At 37.0% G+C, this 22,502-nt stretch overlaps 1 protein-coding gene across 5 annotated transcripts in view; it reads left to right on the top strand.

Annotated features, from left to right (window-relative positions):
- The first annotated feature begins 203 nt into the window (after window positions 1–203).
- pard3bb (par-3 family cell polarity regulator beta b) overlaps window positions 204–22,502 on the top strand; it is a 307,077-nt gene continuing 284,778 nt past the window's right edge. For 3 of the 5 annotated variants that reach the window (XM_053496439.1, XM_053496437.1, XM_053496441.1), the window contains exons 1-3: window positions 204–478; window positions 2,462–2,643; window positions 20,321–20,422. In XM_053496439.1, the coding sequence (XP_053352414.1) occupies window positions 2,527–2,643; window positions 20,321–20,422 (219 nt within the window). In that variant the 5' untranslated portion in view covers window positions 204–478; window positions 2,462–2,526. The remainder of the gene's footprint in view (window positions 479–2,461; window positions 2,644–20,320; window positions 20,423–22,502) is intronic. The other 2 variants (XM_053496438.1, XM_053496440.1) reach the window with 2 other exon arrangements.

Here is a 22,502-nt window from a genome sequence, read left to right as displayed (position 1 = left end):
ATTTAAAATTGAGCCATTTTGTGATTATACATTCATTATGATTCGTTGAGGTAAGGTATAACCCAAATACATTTTTGTCAGTCAAAGTGGTCCCTCTTTACAATAACAAAAGCAAAAACAAAGAGTTGATGTGTATGTGTGGAGGAGTGAGGAATGAGGAGTGAGAGGTGTACTGGCCCTTTAAGAAAGTTCCAGCGCGGCCCAGTAAAGTTTGGCACCGCGGAGACTCGGAGAACAGCGCAATGGCGAAAAGAAACGATATTCATGTAAAACAAAACCGCAATTAATGGGAGCTGTTTGTAAACACGTGTTACTGGAGGTGTGAACGCGACGCTTGGACTTTTCCCCCCCTCTCTCTCTCTCTCTCTCCCCGAAGGTCGAACACTAGAGGATGGTAGCTGGTGGATAGCCAGGAGTCGCGGATCAGAGGGGGTTTGTTGCCGCTATAAGCCGCTTTGCCTCTCCATCTTTCTCCAAAGTAAGCGCTTTACAGGTTTCACTGCACAGCTAATAAAAGGAAAAGCAGAAACAGGGTTTGTGATTCCTTTATATTCACCGGTGTTTGAGAAAGCAAGGTTAGTTTATGTTTAAGGAGCAATGAGAAGTGGAAAGAGCTGTTAGTTTAGCGGGCTAGCCGTGTTGCTAATCCCTTTCCATCCCTCTATCTTTCCTTTTTAATTTTTATTTTTTTTTACTTTATTATTAAGAAAAGACATAGCTATTTACAACGATAAGTCACAATAAGTTACAATAGCCACAGCGATAATTTTATTTAGAAAACAATTAGGTCAAAGGTTTAAAAAAAAAAAAAAAATCTGTCCATCCAGCCTCCAGGTTAGCATTCCTCCATCTCTCTATCCCTCCCTATTTCTTTCCCTCTCTCAAGCTAGTCTGTTGTTTTTTTCTGCGGTAAAAATATAAACCTGCAGAATGTTTTTTTTAACAGTGTTTCTAAAACAGAAAGCAATATGGTCTCTGAATGTTGAAAAACAAACGCCTTCTAAAGTTTGTTAATGTTGTAACAGTTACAGTTACATGTTACGCTTTGATGTTGCTGAGTCCTGACTCCGTGCTGCTTTATTTCTCCATCTCATTTCTTTTCTTACTATGTATTAATAGTCTTGTTGTAGTTAATCTATAATGTGGATCCAAAAATAAAACACAACAATTCATCTCTTCCAATACTGTAAATAGGGATTTGACAAAAGTACACTACTTTTCAGATTGCTAATACTACTACAAGTTAAAGGTCTTGAGAAAAGTTTTATGATTGATGGAAATTATTTACTGCATCTAAGTTACAAAAGTGATTAATGAATAGATGTATTAGAATTTAATAATGTTAAATTGAAAGCTTTTTTTATTTCTTAACTTTAAGGAAAAACATAACAATTTGGTATAAAGTTAAAACATAACTTTTTTCTTGTGCAATCCTAGAAGGAACTGTATCAACACAGTATTTACTGTTTGGCAATAGGAAATATTAAATATTAAAACATTTATAGCTATTATTTATACCTGTATTAACGACAGGTACAATAAAACCCCTAAGATTTTATGCTGTATGCTGAATATAAAAGATATTGCTCTTATGTTTTACAGTAGGAAAACACCTGAATGTTTGGGCATGATTTACCAGGCAATCACTCTTTTTAGTTTTTATTTTTAAAGTTCTTTGAATATACAATGGAAATTATGAAGCAACACAGCTACGACCATAGAATGTAAACAGATTTGCGCTGGGGCTGCACATTTAAAAAAAAATGTATTATTATAATTATTATTTTTTAATCAAACTCAGTGTTAATGTTTTGACACATTGCGATTTAAACTGCCACATGTATTTATTAAGCCATCATGGTGGCGTAGTGGTTGACACTGTGGCCTTGCCACCTCCAGTGCAGGGGGTTCGATACATGCCTTGGGTTTGTGTGCGTTTGTTTAAGTTTTCATGTCTTCCCCATGCTTTGAGTTTCCTCCAGATAACACGGGGTTCCTCTTAAAGTGCAAAGACATGCAGGGTAGGTTACTTGATGTTTCTAAACATGCCTTGAGTACCCTGGGATAGGCTTCAGAACAAGAATAAATGGTATAGTGAATGAATGAGTGATGGCGAGTAACTTTTACCATTTTGTATTCAGACATATTTATCTGAATATATTGAAGCCTTTTGAGATTAAAGTCTTGCACAGGTCCATATTGTGATTTAGATTTTTATTGAATAATTATGCCACACATAAGCATTGGGCACAAATGAACAAAACCAACACATATAATCCTATTTAGTCCCTATACGTCAACTGACTTATTTAGTGCGTTTAAAGGTGAGGCTTAACAGATGGAAATTTAATTCATAATGTTTTCCACATCCAGAGAACCAGTCATAAGTCTCCTTAGGAGAATTAGGTCATTGATGCATTCTTTGCTATAAAGATGGTAACGATTGTCTTTCTGAATGCAGCTCCTGTGGGCTCCTGGTGAACGCAGCAGAAAAAACAGCTTTTTTCATCTATTTTGTGATTAAAGATGAAGGTAACAGTCACTTTTGGCCGCACCGGTGTGGTGGTGCCCTGTAAGGAAGGCTGGACCGTCCGAGACCTTATTCACCAAGCCACACAGAGATACAGGAAACTGCTTGAGCAGGTAAGAGGACAGTTTTCATTAGAAAAGAATTTTTTTTAATCATCTTTGCAGACAATACCTGATGGTGATAGGTGGTGATAATTTCCTTATAGAGTCATCTCTGAATGTTGCAAGTTATTTTTCCAATAACTAACCCTGAAGTGTTTTATTCCACTGATAGCACATCAACAACGCAATGTTATTATTTTTTTAAATTTGATTAAGAATTATGTTGAGTTTATTCTTACATTTAAGGTTGTGGAACAACCCAAAGACAATTTGATTCTTGCTTTCACTTGCTTTATAGCAGCAATAAACAGTAGTCTCTTTTTTTCCCCTTTTTTTCTAGGTAAAAAAAAATGCAGCTTGTCATGTTGCTGAGAAAGGTCAAAGCACATAGTCTTGTGTATTAAAGATCTTCCTCTAGTAAAAATTTTACTGACCAACACACCAAGTCCTGACACACTTTCTTTGTGACAGGCTGTCTCAAACAAATTATAGGTCCTAACTCTTCAAATAACTTATTAACAAGAATGCTAGGAGACAAGGGGGCTAATGATGATAGCTAAGTTTAAGTTAGATTATAGCTGGAACACTAATGTTAACACGACATACAAAATAAAACTTAGCGGTTAATATATTTTCAATCATCTAGGTTCTTACATACATGAAAAAAATCCTGTATTTCAATTTTAGAATATTTGCCAAAATCAATCAAAAAAGGATTTATAAAACAAAAAACAAAAAAAGGATTTTAATTTATGCACTCAATACTTCAGGGCTCCTTAACTACTTCAACACAGCATGACATGGAGGTGATTAGCCCGTGGCAGTTATTAAGGACTACAGTAGGTTGTTTTGATAGCAGCCGTCAACTTGTCTGTGTTCTTGGGTCAGATATTTATCTACCTCTTGACAGTAGTCCATAGGTACTTAATGAGATCACGTGAGGTGGCTGGCCAATGAAGCATAGCATTATCCTGATCAGCGAACCTGTTAGGGTATTTTTGGCACTGTGGGCAGGTGTTTCTTCCTGTTACTAAAGGTATCCCCATCTGCAAAAGCTGGGTTCAGGAGTGACGTGATACTCGAACTAGTTACTTCAGGAGTTGAACATCTCCTGAACACATTGCTGGGTGGTGGCTCTTAATTCACCGACTCCAGCCTCACTTAACGCCTTGTGAAACTATCCCAATGTCTTGAATCGGTTTTGCTTGACATTCTTTCATACTAGTGAACCTTTTCTTGCCACACTTTTCCTTTTCAGTCATTTTCCATGAATATGCTTCAATACAGCACCTTCTGCGGCTGACCATCCTTGTGGACGGTGTAGATGATCATCTTCTGGACAACTGCCTGGTCAGCAGTCTTCCCCATGTGCTGAAGTAGTCTCAGAGATACTGTATGAATAGTAGTTTATTTAAACCTGAAATAAAATATTTCATGATATTGAGAAATTTTATATACCTCACATGTTTACCATTAAGCGATCAGTTTACAGTAGATGTGTGGTTTATCTTACAGTCAGCACTAAGGTAGAAGCTGATAGAAAGTCATTGAGCAACTGACATTTTGAGTAAAGAGTTCAGCTCATCATGGTAAGGAATATTATGACAGGACCTTGGTTAAGAATTAAGTGCTTGACTAAATGTATGCTAGCATATTCATGCTTGTAAAGTCTGCATCCCATTACAGGAGGTCCAAAATTCCCAGAAGGTTGACACCGGTACATTGGAAAGCCATTTTTTCAATTAGGATCTAATCAGTAATTTAACTAGTAATGGACCTTTTTTTAAGAGAAATGGCATTCTCTGTTCAGCAACTGAATTTAAATAACATTGACCTTTATTCTTTGTAGTAAAACATGACACAGGGCTCTAACCCGGCTGGATGTGGATAGGTTGCAGACATGCGGTAATGTAAGAGGAAGGATAGTATGTATGTGTTTTATTCTATCTTACCCTGTATTGAAAATAAATAAGTATATAGTGCATGGGCCACGTGTCTTTAGAGCCCTGACCCTGTGACTCTTGATAAGAACTCTGGACTAATGCTCCTAAAATGTATATTAGCTTCACTATTCCTGTCGTCTTTCCTGTTTTCTCTTTCTCTCTGTGGTCTGGGCCCTAACTACTGATCGGCACCTTATCCTGCATCCTTGTAGGCGTACCGGTGGAAATGAGATTGTAGATTGCTGCAAGACTTAGTCAGTTGCAATATTGCACGTTATTGCTCTGTCTTTAAAGGTGGCAATTTGACTGATGGGGTGAGCGGCTGCCCTCATGCTTTTTTTTTTTTTTTTTTTTGCTGATGCAGGTGTGTTATGTTGCCGCTCAACCCGGCTACTCTGTATTGCACAGTATTGCTTGCACACCACATGCTTAAATTATGCATGGGAACAAGATTTTGTATTTACAATAGGGTTTGGTATGCTAGTATTTTGCTCCTCCTGCACGAAGGAATGAAATGAAAAAGGGGTGATGTATGGGAACCCACAAGTACAGTACCTGGCTTGTCTCCTGTTTCCATCATAGTTTCAGCTCTATTATAAGGAACTATATCAATCCACATCACTGAGCTATCTTGTGCCAAGGCTTGCTTGTATGTGTTTGTGTCTGTGTGACCATTAACCCCCGTGGATACAGACTGTGTGTGTAGGCCGGTGATGTACAAGCCGGACTGAGACTCAATGGATTGAGCTGTTTAGAGAGGTGTGATTGGCTTCTATCTCCTGGGCTCCATTTACAGGACAGTTTGATACAAGTGTGTGAAGATCGTGAGTACAGAGCCTTAAGTTATATAGGGTTGCAAAAGAGAATACACACAATATAGGCTACACTTTAATACGACCTACACAAAAACACATTGAATTTTTAATTTTTTGACTATATGTGCTATGACTTAATTCTAAATCTTTTCCTTTTTTACCTTTTCCCTCTGTCTTACCCTTTTTAGGTCTCATTTTGAGCCCCTGCCCCAACATACACACAAAGATACACACACGGGCGCATAAATTGCTTGCCTTTTCATTCTCGCTTTCTTGCTAGCATGCACACATTCGACTTATAAAGCCTATTATTAGTTGTGCTACGCAGCACATTGCCGCTGGTTTTGCACATTATCCTTGATAGGAAACATTATGCTGCAGTATGATCCATCAGTCCTGGCTACACCCTACCATCGATCTTAAGTGAAATATTGTTTTCATTATGCTTTCTGCTCCCTCACAAGGCAGTCTGTAAAATGTATATGAGCTGGCTGTTACAGATAGCTGACTTATGAAGCTTCATTAATACTGTTAATAAGTCTAATGTTGCTTTTCATTCATATTGTGACAACTGCCGTTATGCTTGCACGCTAGGCTTTCTGGGAGGAATGGTGAACTCATTTTGTTACGACCTTTTAAGTGTTTAAAGCCATGATGGCTTGGGGTAGGTGATATGACAAGATAACATCTTATCTGATACTTTAGTACATATCAACAATATGTTAATATATAGGTTTGCTAACAAGCTTATAGCAGAAGTCTTGCGTTATAGGTTTAAAAATTAAATTGCTCATGCTTTAATATTTCATTGGCAGAAAAAGTACAAATGGCAAAGACGGGAAACTAATCACAAAAAATGTTAATAGAAAGAATATTATAATATTTTAGATTCCAAATTTTTAGAAAACTTGTGCTATAAATGGTGTTCTTGAGGGAAATTAATAATACTTATTATTATTATTTAGTTTAAAATTGCTACGGTGTTAGATTTAGGCACAATACACTTTATGAAGTATTTCTTCATTATTTATTTTAAAATGTATTACTTTGTTCAATATTTTAGGTTTAGATAAGTTTCAAAAGGCTTTGCTTCCCCATTGTAAATTATCATTCTATGAAGACATGTCTCACTGTGCTATATCCCTCATTTGTTAGCTTATCATAGCCACGGGAGTCTCTGTCTCATAGTCTTTGGAGAAGCTTTCTAGGATTTTCTGTGATTGTTACATTAACTAAAATAAGGAAAATGGTAGTTCACTGTGTTAAATGCTCATGGTGGCTCGTGGTAAGGCTTTCGGTTGTTGGTTTAGGGATCTGAGTATCTAAATTCGAGCCCCGACATCGGTGGGTTGTCACACCCCATAGTGCCCAGCCACTGCATGCAGTGCCAGTCCCAAGCCTGGATAAAATTGCTTGGTTCTGTCAGAAAGGGCATCCGGTGTATAACTTGTGCCAAAGTTGTGTGTGGATTGCATGGTCCGCTGTGGCAATCCTGTAACGGTGGCAGCCGAAAGAAAGTAGGAGTTACAGTAAATAACATGAGCAGGTCAGGCTCATTAAGCACTGTCTCAGTATACTGCCTTATTATAAATACATTTAGGTTGAATCTCTCTACAGTCGTAATCAGTACAAACAATTTACAAAATATATCAATACCTAAACAGTCTATGGGTTTTATTGGTGTGCTGTTTGTAAAGTGTTCCAGCTATTTGCGTAAACCTTTATTCTTAACAATCATGTAGACATCACACCGTCTAGATTCTTACCCAGTCAGGAGCGTTTCGGTAAAATATATCCCACTTGATTATACTGCAGCAGACTGGCAGTTTGATTGGAGCCATACTGAGCTTCCATACTGTTAACTGTTTGTCCAAAAGCTGTTTTGAAGAGTAGTTTTTTTTTTTTCTATAATGAATAATACTTTGCTTCATGTAGCGGTTCCACAACAAAAAAACATGCCATTAGCCGTCAAGAAAATGTCTGTAGATACGTGTAAACCTTGGATCATTCATTAGATTTGATGTGGGGCAAAATTCCCAAATTCAATTCTTATATAAGACATACAATAATAAAAAATAATAGTTTGGGTTGAAAATAATTTTTATTTTAGGACATACCATTTTATGTTAGACATACCATTTGATATATTAAGCATTATGGATGGGAATCACTAGTTATCTCCTAATACGGTGACATCACGATATAGTGGTACCTCGGCATGTTTTTGTGTTTTCACCTTATGAAAATTACTTAGTTTCTTTTCAAAGGTAGAGTGCAGGTTAATTTTTTCAATATAACTTTATTTTTTGTATCCGAGCTTTGACCGTGTGTGTATGTATATATGTGTGTGTGTGTGTATATATATATATATATATATATATATATATAAAATGTATGTTTTATTTATTTATTTTAGGCCATGCCGTACGTATAAGGATAAGTAGTGACATGTTTGTTGCTTTTGATAGCATGGTGTGTTTGAAGGTGTCTAGTTTAAAGTGCATTTATACGTGCGATACGAGCAGGAACCAAGTACACACATAGCAATGCAAAGAAGACAATGCTGCAAAATATTTAAGCAATATACTGTAAATTCAGCAAAGTGTTAACTGCATAATTATTGCTGCTGTTAACTAAATTAATTTTATTTTTTTTACTGAACGCAATTGTATTTACATACATTGTACATACATGCATAAATACATATCTTGATTTTTACATTTTAACTTTAAGAGTTTATTTTACTGAGCAGCATGTTTCTCCTCCAACAGAATTATTTTTAAACAAAGTAAGGAAATAATTCACTCCTACCATACAGGATAAAAATTTGTAAATAGTTCAGGTTGCACTGAGGTTGTTGTGATCTTTCCTTATCAGTACCTTATCATTTCCTCTTCACATGGTCATTGTTTGCCATTCTTCTTTAGCCAAATGTTTTTTTTTTTTTGCTTTGTTTTTCTTTCTGTGTTTCTAATGACACACAAACATGCAGGTCTATGTTATGAGAGCGTGTCACCTGTATTCAGTTGTACTGGATACTAGGACAGTAAACAATTTAGTTTTTTAAATTTTTAAATTTTTTGTTTGTTTCTGCTTAATTGCAGTGTGATTGCATAAGGTGTTAGTGGATAGTTAGGGCCAGAAAAAAATAATTCATGCATTAGTAGCATCCTATTAGCTTTACATCTGTGAAAATCATGTTACAGACAGTGGAATCATGCTTTTCTCTGTAATTGACAATTTGCTGCGAAATGCAATGCAATTCAGAAAATAGGTGTCTTAATTGGAGCATTGGAACAAATATTGTGCTAATGTGATTTGACATTTTGGATGAAGTCAAGCGTTCAGGTGCCTAAGGGTGCGTTTACAACGTTTAGTCAGATTGAATTGAACCATGGTGTGTGTTCCCCCTTGTAGCAGACCATTTAAATAATGCAATCACACTTGGGTGTAGACCGAAACAACCGCTCCAAGAGCGCCTCAGTGATGTGGATTCAGTTCAGTCTCAAGCGAACTTAATAAGTTTGCAGTGAGAAAGCAATTCAGCATTGAACTGCAGGAAGTAAACCAAAAAGTGTGTTTTGGGTTTGAAACTGAGCTACGAGGCAGAAAATGAGCCAAAGGACAGAGCTGTGACGATGTGCAGTGTGTTCTTTATTTTTGATCCAACATACATTTAAGTGAAAATAAGTGCTGGAAGCAGTGCACAAAAGGGTTTTTAAAACACCAGCTCCATGGTTTGCATCCATGGACAATTTTTCTATCATCATATTTCTGACCACAGCAAACATTTTCATCTCTAAACATCCAACAGTCACATTTTTTTTTTGCTTTTTTCTTTATTTTCTTTTTTACTTAGCAAACAAACCAATATTATCCAGTTTTTCCCAGACTAAAAGTGTGAAACTTCCCGACTGAGTAATCAGTTAACATTAAAACTTTAAGCAAAGCTTATTTGGTTAAATGGTGGCACAATTCCTAATCCTGTTGCACATCTAGACCCTGTTTAATTTTGAGATTTAAATTTACTTAAAAAGTACTTTAAAGAATACTTTATAAAATTTTTGTTGTATTGCTTAAAAAAACTAAAGAATTAAAGACTATTTTATATTATTGGAATTACCCATCTACAAACAAATTTCATAATAGATGGACACCATGTTACCAATGATGTCTCAAACATTTTGCTAAACAGTTATGCCTTATAAATTGCTTAGAAATCTCTCTCTTTTAAAATCAATGAAAAAGTCAAATGAAGCAAATGTCTCTTGGTAAACCGATGTAGTAGAATGTATTAAGCCATTACAGTTTATTATGTAATAGTACTTGATAGTCACGCGTCCAATCCTATCAGTCCAATCCTAAGAGACTTTCAGCAACATTATACTGTATGCTCCAATAACGAGGCAGACTGCGGCAATGACAATTTTCACTCCTTAACTCATCTTAAATGAATCCCCTCCCATTGATTTAATCTTTAAAATATGTGTTGACTTACTTTTTTTTGCAAGCCTGCTGAAAAAAATGAATAATAAAACGATGGTTGTCATGCAAGATTTGTTTTTTTGTTTAATCCAGAGAGTACTGTTAGGGTTTTTCGGGTTTTTGATGTGTGTGGCACTCCCTTAAGTTCACTGATCTGTTTTCCTTTATGCAAATGGGTTTCCATTGTTTTAGCTTCTCCCATAATGCATTTTTTGCTCCTTGATTCATCTAGGCTGATTTTCAGCGGTACGCCTGGCAATAACATCAAGGTCTGTGTGGTTTCTCATCTTCCTTTGTGAAATGTAATATGACTTGGCTCTTTGGAAACGTTTTTTAGCTAGCCGCATATTAGTCTGCTCTTAATGGTTTCATTTTGTCTTATTAAATCTTGGAGACCTGTAATTACACCATTACTTATTAATGAATCCATCTCGTGCCGTAAATGTTTAGCAGCTTAGTGATAATTAGAGGCTGTTACATTTTAAATTGATTAACTAGCTATAATGAGCAGGCTAGGCACTGTGTGGATGGATCACATAGAACTAATGTTTTTAGTCCATATTTAAGGATTAGAGTGTAGTTCAGCATAGTTAGCAAACTTTTCTCTTAGCTCATTCTTTGGTTTTGTTTTTTACTTTCCTCATTTTTCTGACTTGTAAATTAACTTTTTAGGACAAAACCTTGTGGTATATGTGTTACATATTAGTGTATATGGGAAATTTTAAGTTTAAATTAGGGGTATTTAAACTTGCTCAACTCGTGTTTTTATGGTCAAGTTGAGTTTTAAGACTTGGAGTCTCTCTATAACCCTTCAGTTTAAGCAACTCACACTTTTTCATCCTGTGTGGTGAGAGTGAATTATTCTTAAAAAATAGCAGTTATGACGGATGATATAACAGATGTGTTCTGCTGAGTAAAAAATTAGCTTTTTTGTTTAAATGCTGTTGAACAAAGACAATGCATAAAAGTTTTTTTTTTTTAAAGATTTAAATTATTTAAATTGTAACAAAATCAGGAAAAATAATTAATATTGATTGTGATGGACAAATTAAAAAAATTGTAATACTTAGAAAATGGTGATCCCAATATCAATCGAATCGCCACCTTTGGCGCTGATAAAGCATTGGGTGGTGACTGGTGATTTCCATACCTAACTACAAGCCACATGTGTCAATTCTGATTTATTTTATTAAATTTTTTTTTTTGTTAGATCAGACTTGTATGTCATGACCATTTATAAGTACAAGTAACTTTGTTCTGACTCTTACGTGGATGTGTCTTTCCTTTGAAATGGCATGCATGCGCCCATCAATACTTTGCGTTATCTGGGTTAAAACACGTCACGAGTTTATGTACTCCTTCATTTCAAACACTGGATGTAATTTTAGGAAAAATATGCTTGGGATTTTGCTTTGGAGGATGGCAAGCAGTTAGTATGTGTATTTGTTGATGTCCAGAAGGAAGAAGAAACCAGACACAGCTGTTTTAGCTTTGAAATAACCGTGATGCCGGTGCTGATTGATGACGTCAGTGCCTCATGCATGTGCAGAGGCAGAAACTCTAAATTCACTTTGAACTCTGAACACATGAATTCCGATCTGCCTGTCGGAAGGTGAATCTGATCAGAAAAACATGTGTGTTCAAGCAGCCCAAAAAAAAAACAAAAAAAAAAACTGATCTCTGTCACATTAGGGTTAAAAAAAAAAACATCCCTTCAGCCTGGTAATGTGAAGGTAGTTTTTGACTAATTATAATGTAATCAGTTAGCTAAAATCAGTTTGACCCCTTCATTTTATGCCACCATCATGCTTTGCTCAAACTGTCTCACCATGATTCCATGCTACAAATTTAGATTTCTTTCTTAGCTATTGAACTCTCACAGTCTCTGAACCTTTCATTTTATTTGTCATGGTAATTGGAGACATTTGTAGCTGCATCGGTGTAATTATGTGTTTAATGTGATCCAGGATTAAAGTGAAGTAAGTGCTGGCCTAGTTTTGGTTGTAGTAATCTTCATTCCTTTTTTTTTTTTTTTTTTAACAAAAAAGGTTTCTTAAACCTTTAAAAGAGAGTAAAATTATAACTCAGAGGGCTTTCTTTCTAATTTCTGTGTAACCCTTGAGTGCACTCCATTTCATTTTAATTCACTGGTCTGAAATATTTAGAGAGGTGATTGCTGTGACCCAGGGATCTCGGTGTCCTGTTGGGGGAAAAATAAGATCTGTGATGTGGAGCCAAACTTCTGGAGAATGGTCTGGGCTTGGTAACTCTGTGTAGTTATTAGATTTGGTAACACTTGAAAGATTTTTGTGCAACATTGGCCCAGTGCTTATGTTTGGAAGCCCAGGGTCCTACAGAGTTTTGGCTTCTTCTTCCTCTAACACACTAAATGCCTTCCTGCTTAGCTGGTTAGTTAAATCTGGCATGTTGAGTAACTCTAAATGACCTGAGGTTATAAATCATCAGTAGGTTTCAGGCAAGGAGGAACCGTAGGCTGTATATCATCACTGAAAGCACAAGAAGTATTGAGTGCAGGGGTCAGGGCCTTGGGAAGAGAAAGTGGAGGAAGTACCCGGGAGTCACTAAGGAAGTTATCAGGCTGCGTAAAAGGGCCACTTAATTACCCAGGCGAATGTAGGCTGGAGCAGCATTGCTGTTTTTTCATTACGCTCAGGAATGCCTGCTGCCCAAGTGCTGAGCTGGCAGCGAGACCAGTTGATATCAAAAACGCCTGGCTCACAGCCAGCCCAAAAAAACAATTAGCGTGCCTCCCTGCAGAAACGCAGTCAGTTAGCATCTGCTCGCAAGAGTTCCAAACGGGGCATGTGGTATCTGGAGGAAACCAGCCCACTGTTATTTGGATATGAAATCGAGGGAGGCTGCTGTTTAGTAGTTAGCAACATGAGGAGATCTGGCAACAAGGCATTATTGTTATGGTGGTGGTGGTGGTGATTATTGTTGTATTGAGGAAGTAATGATGGAAATAACAGTGCCCTTCATGTTTACTAATGCGTTCTGTTTCACATTTCACAGATATTGCCCAAAACTGCTGCTGAGTTTTAACTCAAACTTGTAGCTCGGAGCCTCTGACTGGGGTGGGGGAAATAAAAATCTCCTTTAAATTCTGGACCAATTTCATTTCAAAACAGGTCAAATTATTGGACTGCATCAACTAACAGCTAAACAGTTGTATGTCTGTAAAAAAAAAACCCACTTGTTAGTGAGAGAAAAGGATCGCTTGTTATTGCTGATGTTGTGAATAGACATGAGGATTGGATGTCACTGTATAGACCTTAAATTCTCGATGCCCAATTCTGATTTGCTGCCTATATCTGATTTTATTTGACCGTCTGTTTACACGTTTTTTCAAGTATGACTCATATCTGATACATGCGTTTACACTTGCCATGTCATCTGAAACATCGCGTATACTTAAAGGGAGGTTCTTGCACTACACACTAGCTAAGATGGACGAAGGTGAAGTATGCTTGACGCTCTGCGATATATGCAAAGTTCGCGAAACGTCACCATGGTTTTAAAATAGAGGAGGAGAAAAAAACGGCATAATTGCAGCCTGCGCATATGCTTAATTCACCAAATACTGATTTCTTAATTTTATTTAGCCCCTAATAAGCATAAAAAAAAAGGGGGGGGGGGTCAGGGTGCTTTTCCTTTACCATGTCACCTGCGATGTTATAATATCACACGCGCTTCCACCGGAGAATAACATTACGTCATTAAACTGCGAAGAAGTCGCAGTTTTAATGACGTACAGAACACAATGACTCAGGAAATCCAATCTGTCTGTTTACACGACAATCACAATAGCACATATCGGATTTATATCTGATTTATTTCCACATATGAAGGAGGCCTGAAACCGATCTCGGAATATCGGAATGCATGCGTTTTTTCCCTGTTTACATGGACATAGAACATATCCGATATGTGTCACATATGAGCAAAAAATCAGAATTGGGTCAGATTTACCTGACAGTGTAAACGTAGCCATTATGATATGCAGTAAAATGCTTATACGACTGCCCGTCACCTAAAATTTAGAAAAGAACATAAAGAAAGTTATTTCATATTTTATTGTTATCAAATAAAACAATATTATTTGTAAATAATATTGTTTGTAAAGGCAAGAGTGTGTGTGTGTCACGGTGTCAAATTACATGCACACACACAACGATGAGACATTGAGACTTTCTTTTGCTTTACATATGCGCACACGTGTGTTATAATAAACAGTACACAAGTGCTGTACACGCATGCATACAAACAGAAAGAAAAAAGTTTTACGCACACACGCATCGTCACAGTGTTATAGTAAACGGTACACGCGTGCACGGATGTTGATTCTACCAGTGAGAGACGCGCACTAAGACACAAGTCCAATCATGTAACGCTAAAACAAGAAGCACATATGGTGATACGTGATACTCGGTACTCGTAAACCAAGACTCGTTCGTTTTTCAAGTCAAAATTTATTAAAAATCTTTGCTCGTCTTGCGGAAACCATGTTACTTGCAATCCGAGTAAGTAATGGTGATCATTACTTTAAAATGTAGCAAAATAATTTGGGTTTTATATATAATATATAAAGGGAGAGAAACATCCTAGGATATTGAACACTTGCATGATGGGCCCGCAGAATCAATTTTTGATATTTCTCTCTAATGAATCATGTAGCCAGTGGTGTATGATTCAGGAAGTCTGCTGGAAGTTGGAGTGAGGGCTGGACTGTCAGTCAAGAAGCACTTGACTCTAACGCTTACTGGAACTCAAGTCAGTGCTGTGGCTGTGGGTGAGATCACTGTATTATTGTACATGTGATCCTTAGATGTGATTCTTTTGATGCATGTTTTTTAATATTAATCTTAGCTGGCTCTGCATGACTGGACATTCTTATGTGGCTAGATCATGAACAGAATGGACGCTGGCTTGTAGCTCACTATATTGTTATAGACATGATAACAATTGCTTTATGCCTCTGGGCCTGGGAATCATCTGGGTGACTTTTTGTTGTTGATTTCTTTCTTTTTTTTTTTTTTTTTGGTCTGTGTGTGGTGTTGCTGCTTAATGAGCAGTGGGAAGCTGCTGGACGCCTTGAGCTTCAGCTGGAGCAGACCAACCAGGCACGTTGCCTGAACAGGATTCTTCCTGTGCCTGCTAGCTTCATTTAACTACTGATTATGCTTACGCACAAAGACACACACACACACACACACACACACACACACACACACACACTATGCTTCTCAAATATTAATTTCATTTGTGCTATACCACATATAAAGTATCTCATTTCATTCAGGCCATTTTGCAGCTCATAACAGAAAATGAGGCCAGGGGAAAGAAATCGCTGTGTTTATTAAACTCAATTCAGATCAAAATTGGTATTTTCATATTTGACCAGAAAGTGCAGGGATGCGACACGAAGGTGGGGAGATGGTTCTCAGAGATGGACAGCATCTCTTATTGCATCATTATCATTATCATCATCGTTGCTGTTATGAGTGCGGTAATGATGTTAGGCTCTGGAATGGACCCCTGACATCTAAGACAAAAGCAAAGTCACAAATACGGACGGAGCCGTGCGGCTCGCCATCATCAGCAGGGCACGATGAGCGTACTGCAGATTTCCATCATTTCATTACACGCTTGCCCCCCTACACACATGGCCTCATTCACTTGTCATAGAGCAGGAAATGAGCCTTATTGCAGCGTCCTGCCTGCAGCCCTCTAATAGACTCCGTACTGACAGGCGTGTAGCCATCATACATCATATAGGCCGCACTGTGCCTTCTGTAACACTTGTCACTCGTGGGGGCCTGCTGTGTTACAGATTCACTCGGGAGCGAGGGGAATCATCTTTGCATTTCTGGTTTGTGACATTCGAGAAAATTGCTAAAGAAAATGTCTTTCCAAAATATTTCTATTACGTTGCTACTTCTGCAGTGTATGCAGGCAGTTTGGGGCTGCAGTTTCATTAAATAATATCAAAAATATTGTGCATAGATATGATGATTCTTGAATTCGGTCATCTCAAGCATTTTAGGAACAGTGCTTAGGTTTAAAAGGGACCTGTATTTACTCCTTAGTCAAATGGGAGTTCAGTGTGCATGTACCAAGATTTATTTATTTATTTTTTTGTCCTTTTCTCATTTTTGTGTTGGCTAGGTCTTAAAAATTCCAATAGATTTTTTTTTCCTCTATTGTGACCTCATGAAGATATCCTCCCCTGGCTTGTTGTTCTACTCTGCTGTTCTCTGACTGGGTGTGTGGCTCAGCTGCAGCTCATTTGTGTAGATAGTGAAATAAAAATATGTAGGGAACACTGATATTTTAGTGGACTTTTTTTACAGATCCAGTTTGTAGGAGCTCTGTGACTTATGTTAATGTTAAAAAATAGTAAAATATGGGACTTACTAGATTACTTTAGGTTTACTTTTGTATTAGTATTTTTAGGACCGACAAAATTAAAGAATATATTTTGGAAAAAAAACAACATGATCTTTATGCCTGCATTTTATAAAAACAATAACTTAATTCTTATTGACATTTGCAAAGCCTCTGGTTACATTTGGTATGTATGTAAACACTCTTCACAGTTAGGAAACAGATTTTGATGTTTTAACAATAGTATGAGCTACTATTGTTTCTGGATTCTGCTTTCTTCTGTGTCACACATGTGTATGGCATTAGGTCATTAAGTAAAAACAACAGTCAGTTGTTATTTCAAGACACGAAGGTCAGCTGTTGTAGAATAGTTCTTTCAAGAACTGTAATGTCAAGTGCAAACAGGCTCTCATGAGGACTTTCCCAGGAAAGCAAGACCAAAACCTACCTGCAGTGGAGAAGTTCAATTACCAGCCTCCAAATCCATCAGTCAACAGATTAGATCCATTATGAAGGCTTTACAGAGCATAAGTAGCAGACACAAATTAATATTAATGATTCAAAGGAGATTTATTGCATATTTTGGATGCCCTCAGCATTGTAATACAATGTAGAAAGAAATAATCAGGAAAGACCACGGAGTAAGAAGGCGGGTCCACACATTTGACTGGTTTGTGTAATTTATATACGTAGTACAGGTGAGGACTTTGTCACATGTTGATGGAAAGCTACTAAATCAGATTGGAAGACTGTAGGTGATCGATCGATTTAAAATCTTTGCATTAGGAAGTGAAATCTTATTGTATGATGTGAAAGTGTGAGGTTTTTAATTTTTACACTTCAATATTTTTGAGGAAATCAGGAGCATTTGGGTATCTGGAAACACTAGGTATGTTCACATGTCCATAATATTCAACTAATAATAGGAGTGACTGCTTAATTGGAATAAAAATGCACCTCAGTTGAAACAGTTTGACTCTGTCTGGCCCGATAGGAATTAATTATCAATTGTAACAAAATGGTGTAAACCCTTCATAATCCATTTAGGTTGTAAAAAATAGCTGTATATGGGCTAAAACACTTTGCGCAGGCCAAAACGTAACATTCTGTTTGAATGCTTTGAAGATGTAAACTTCCATCTTATTGAATCAGTATCCATGTAAAAAGTTTAATTGGAATCGATTAAAGAGATGTTGTCCATGTAAATGTAGCTACTGATGAAAGTGTAGTTTAGTGCCACATAATTCTCCTGTGAGCATAGCACACACTCATCTCAGGACGGAATAGACACTTACCTAATCGGGAACATTGATTGTTATTTTAGTTATGTCACACACAATTATTTAGTAACAATATGAAGAAAAGAAAGGAAGAAATGCAGAAGACTAAAGAAAATAGGAAAAAATACAACCCTTTAAATCTTTTCATAAAATGTGGATTTAACCTCCTATATGATGGTTAATGAAATGTTGAAAGCACTTACGAATGTGAGCATGAAATTGCACTAATGTTAAAACGGTTGCAAATTCCAGTGATTTCATCAATTAACAATGACACTGTAAATAAAATGTAATGTAATTTAATTAATTTATATTGTCTACTGACAATATTATTTATATTGTAATACTGTCGAGGTTTAAAGGGAAACATTTTCTACATATCATTGATTCTCAGTGAATTGCTGGGTTCTAAGCTTAAAAGTAATTACTTCCCATAGGCAACTTATAGAGCCTCAAATGTGACAGCAAAATTGCTTTTAGGAACTTTAAAATGCCTTTAATGCAACATTTCCATTATTGCCCTATTTTCATTTCATGTTGAGAGATGAAAGTGGCGTCCCATCTGTGGTGTTCTGCTGCTCCATCGTGAACTTGACTATGATTTAAAGCAGAGAAACATATTTTGTTTCATTTTTGTAATAGTTTTCATGATAAACCAATTAATTACAAAGTTACAAAGTGAGGAGCTCCCTGCCATTTTCTGATTGAGACAAACTGTTGTAGTTGGTTTTGTATCAGTTCTGAGCTACACAGAGTTGCCTCGAGACCATGTGAATAATTTCTTGTTTAATTAATGTACTTGGCATATGCACAGTATGATTACAGTGGTTAGTGATTGAAGAGACAATCTTTTACTGTCTTACAGGTTCTCAACTTCAGTATGATGAAATCTTATGCAATGTTATGTATATTATCTTGACTGAAGATGATTAAATTAATGACTATTGCTTTTAATCAATTTCCTGTTTTACCAGTTCCAATTTTCATTTTGTACATTGTGAGCCCTCACTATGTACTGGCTTTAAATATTTATTTATTTAATATAAATCCAGTATGCTATTTCTAGTTCTAGTGGTGGTCAAACGTTTTGAGAAAAACTGAAATTATACAGTAATTATTATAATGACATACTTACTCACTTATCATTTATACCGCTTTATCCTGTATTCAGGATCGCAGGGGTCTGAAGCATATCCCAGTTGACTAAAGGCACAAGGCAGGGTACACCCTGGACAGGGTGCCAATCCATCGCAGGGCACACACATTTACACACGCTCATGCACACGCTATATGCAATTCCGGAACACCAATTCACTTAACCTAATCTGCATATCTTTGGACTGTGGGAGACCGGAGTACCCGGAGGAAACACACCAAGCATGGGGAGAACATACAAACTTCATACACACAGAGACAGAGCCTTGCCAGGAATCGAACCGGGCCGGGAATCGAACCAGGACCCTGGAGGTGCAATGCAAAAAAAAAAATTTTTTTGTTCTATTTAAAAATCAACATTTAGTATATAAGTCCCTTGTTTTTCAAAATCTGTTGTGTCCGGCAGGGAATAGTGTTAAAGACAGTATTTAGGAGATGCACCATTGGCCGCAGTTGCAGCATTGAGCCTGACGCAACTGCATAATTCAGGTTTAAGCCTGTTGTGTGGTTGTCTACGATGACACTCAGCTGATCGATCAGCATAAAGTCATTACTAACCACCAAATGGTCAGCCTCTCCATCATGCAAGTAGTTAACTAAATGTTCAGCTGAAGATGTCGCTGCTTTCCAGGCGATCTGAGATTAATCTCATTATTTAATAAGGGAGTAATTCAACTCCATTAATGTGGTTAAGTTTGAAATTAGAAGTAGGTAAAGCCCACATTTTTCAGGGTGTGCGCTATCTGGCTTTGAGTTGCTAGTAATTAAGTTTGCTTAGTAAGTCATCATCTAAGATTAGATGATGTAAAGCAGTGATTTCAGTTCTGTTTGAATAGTACTGGCACAGCTTATGGCTCCTTCCACTGAGCTTTTTCGGTGGGGACACATTAGCACATGATCTCTGGAGAGACTATTTATCAGTGTATTATGCCATAAAGTCATAGCTGAATCTATAGGTTTATGTTTTTGCATTCCCCCGTTTTTTGTTTTAATCTAATTTGTGGAAAGTTAAGTTCAGCCTGTCACTGACATGAACTGGCAAGAAAATACAAAATAAAATGTTTCACGCACACACTTGGTCACAGTGTTCTAGTAAACAGGGCACGTTTGCACTGTACGTACTAAATGAGATGTCAAGTATATGATGATATACTTATTAGATAACATAATAAGTAGTTTTATAAATTTTTGTATTATTAGTGGACCTCCAGCATGATAAGTCTGTTTGAGTTTGTACTGTACATATGGTTAATGTTATGTGTGGAAACGGTGAAAAGTGGAAAACCAACCAAGAGGTAAAAATTACAGCTCAGTGTAAGTTCTTGCGCTAACATTTTTTTTTTAATTTCTTCTAACTTTAAAAGTGTTACACTAAATGATGTAAAACTACTTTTCAGTTACCTTTGACATCTGACACAAGGGTTGCTTTTAGTTTTGTGTTTTTCCAGTGCATATAAACATGGTCAGGAAAAAAAAGTTCTCATGGTCAAAGGGAGCACCATGGGAACAGCCTTGTAGATGTGTTTGTAGAGACATGATAAGACTGGGGTCATGTATGTGTTGTGTGCTTTTTGTGGTTGGATATGTCAATATGTGTGTTCTGCAGGAGGGAGACTTCCTGGTGCGGACTCACCACGTCGAATACTGTGACGGGGGAATTTTGGATCCTGATGATGTGCTTGCAGATCTGGTAGAAGACAAGGACAAGGTAAGGCCGATGACATCTGAGTGAAATTCTTCAGGCTTGCGAAGTAGTACTCTAAAACTTGGCCTGTGACGCTAAAACACAAACACTTTAAAGAGAGAAGTAGCACTGAAACAGGTCCATATTTGACTCCCTGCTACCCTGGGGACTGTGTATCATCTGTGTGGTCGTATTTCCCACCCAAGTGGTTAGCATTTTTCTGAAAACACGCCAAGATGCACAACAATAATGTAACGCAAGGGCCTCCAAAAGTATGACTTCAGAGCATTGGAGAGAGATGTGCCAGAGCGTAATAGTGTAGAAATGCACCACATTAGAAATATAGCAGAAGAAAAATGGGCGAGGAAAATTGTCCTGCGACATTTAAAGCGTGCCACTGTATAGTAATTTATGGAAATATAGCATACCTTTCTGCTAGGGAATTTAGTTTCATATGGAAATTTGAACCTTTCCAAATGCTGATGTAGACCTCAGTCATATTTATAACTAGAAAGTGCAATGGCCACACGGGTGTCTTCTCTCAAGTGCGCTCTGCAGCAATCCTCCTGAGTGTTAGGTTTGTCTTCTCTTTCTTTATTTGCTCTTATCGTACTCCGAACTCAGCCGCTCCTCGATAACTCAAAGGGCACTTTCCTTCTAATTGATTTTGAACGTATTTCAGATGGCCTATCGCATGCAAAGCTTTTGATTTGCCTCTGCTAATTAATTGAAATGAAGCAATGCCTTTCTGTATGTCTGCACTGCAGCGTGTTTATGTGCCTGTCTGCATATGAAAGGGGAAAACGATTGTGGTTTAAATATTGTAACAGCTATTAGCATTTATATACGAATTTCCAGTAGGGCCTTGAATCTCTTGGGACTTCACAAATTAAATTTCAAAATTTTAAAATGTATCTCAATTTTGTTTTCTGTACCCTATCTTATAACACAACATATTTTTTACATGCACCCAAAAAAAAAGGTTTGTTACATCTCACAATTACATTACGTTTACATTATGGCATTTGACAGATGTTTTATCCGCAGTGACTTATAATTTTATCTCATTATTCATCTGAGCAGGTGGTGGTTAGGGGCCTTGTTCAAAGACCCTACAGCTGGGTGTATCATTGTCAAATCCACAATCAAGACACACCTTCATCAATGTAAATGCAGATGTTTTGCCCTAAAATGCAAACCATTAGTAACACCCCAAAATCAACCCAACGAAAAGAAATTGAATGCTATTAAATGGCTGAGGCACTTGCCTGACCTCAACCCAATTAAGCATGCTTTTCACTTACTGAAGACAGAAAGACAGAGTGCCTTCAGGCATTGGTAGTAAAGTTATGGCAAAGCAGCGCAAGGGAGAAGGTTTAGTATTTGTTAATGTCCATGGGGTTTAAACCTCAGGCAGTTGCTCAAAGTATTCAAAATAAATCTTATCTGTGATTAATTGATTGAGAAATTACTTTTAAGCGGTTAAAATTAAAAAGCTGTGTTACAAACGGATGTGATTTCTAGATGGTTAACGCGATATTGAATTAAACCTGAAACTCTAAACATTAATCACATCCTAAATGCTTAATTTCACATTTATTGTTGTGTACAGCACGACAATAGTAATACTAATTTTGAAAATTGTGTCCTCGCCCAAATCCATTTGGACATGACTGTATTAGTATATATTACCCTAAAGGTAATTGTTATAATTATTATGATTAATTTCAAACTGGTGCCAAGTAATGAGCATTAGGATCGTTTTATACATGGCGAAAAAAAGCATAGTTAAAAAACATACTTATTATAATTGCAAATTTATAATGGAAACGGATGATTTGGGTTGTTATTTAGTTATCCATATTTTTTCCTCATTTTGGTCACCTGCCAATTTGGTCACATGCCAGTCCCACCCACTAGCCAGCTCTCTCCTATCATGCGACAGCTACCAGCTGGAGAGAGAGAAGACTAGCACATTATTTCTACAGGATGTATAAAGCCAGCCAATCGCATCGTTTTGTCAGAGGGCCATAGGCTGTAACACGCTCAGAGGGAAGTGCCACATTTCCACATAGTGCTCTTCCATATTCAAGACCTCACAGAC

The sequence above is a fragment of the Clarias gariepinus genome, chromosome 5, assembly GCF_024256425.1.
Source record: "Clarias gariepinus isolate MV-2021 ecotype Netherlands chromosome 5, CGAR_prim_01v2, whole genome shotgun sequence".
Lineage (NCBI taxonomy): Eukaryota > Metazoa > Chordata > Actinopteri > Siluriformes > Clariidae > Clarias > Clarias gariepinus.
This window is presented reverse-complemented; position numbering and strand designations above follow the sequence as displayed.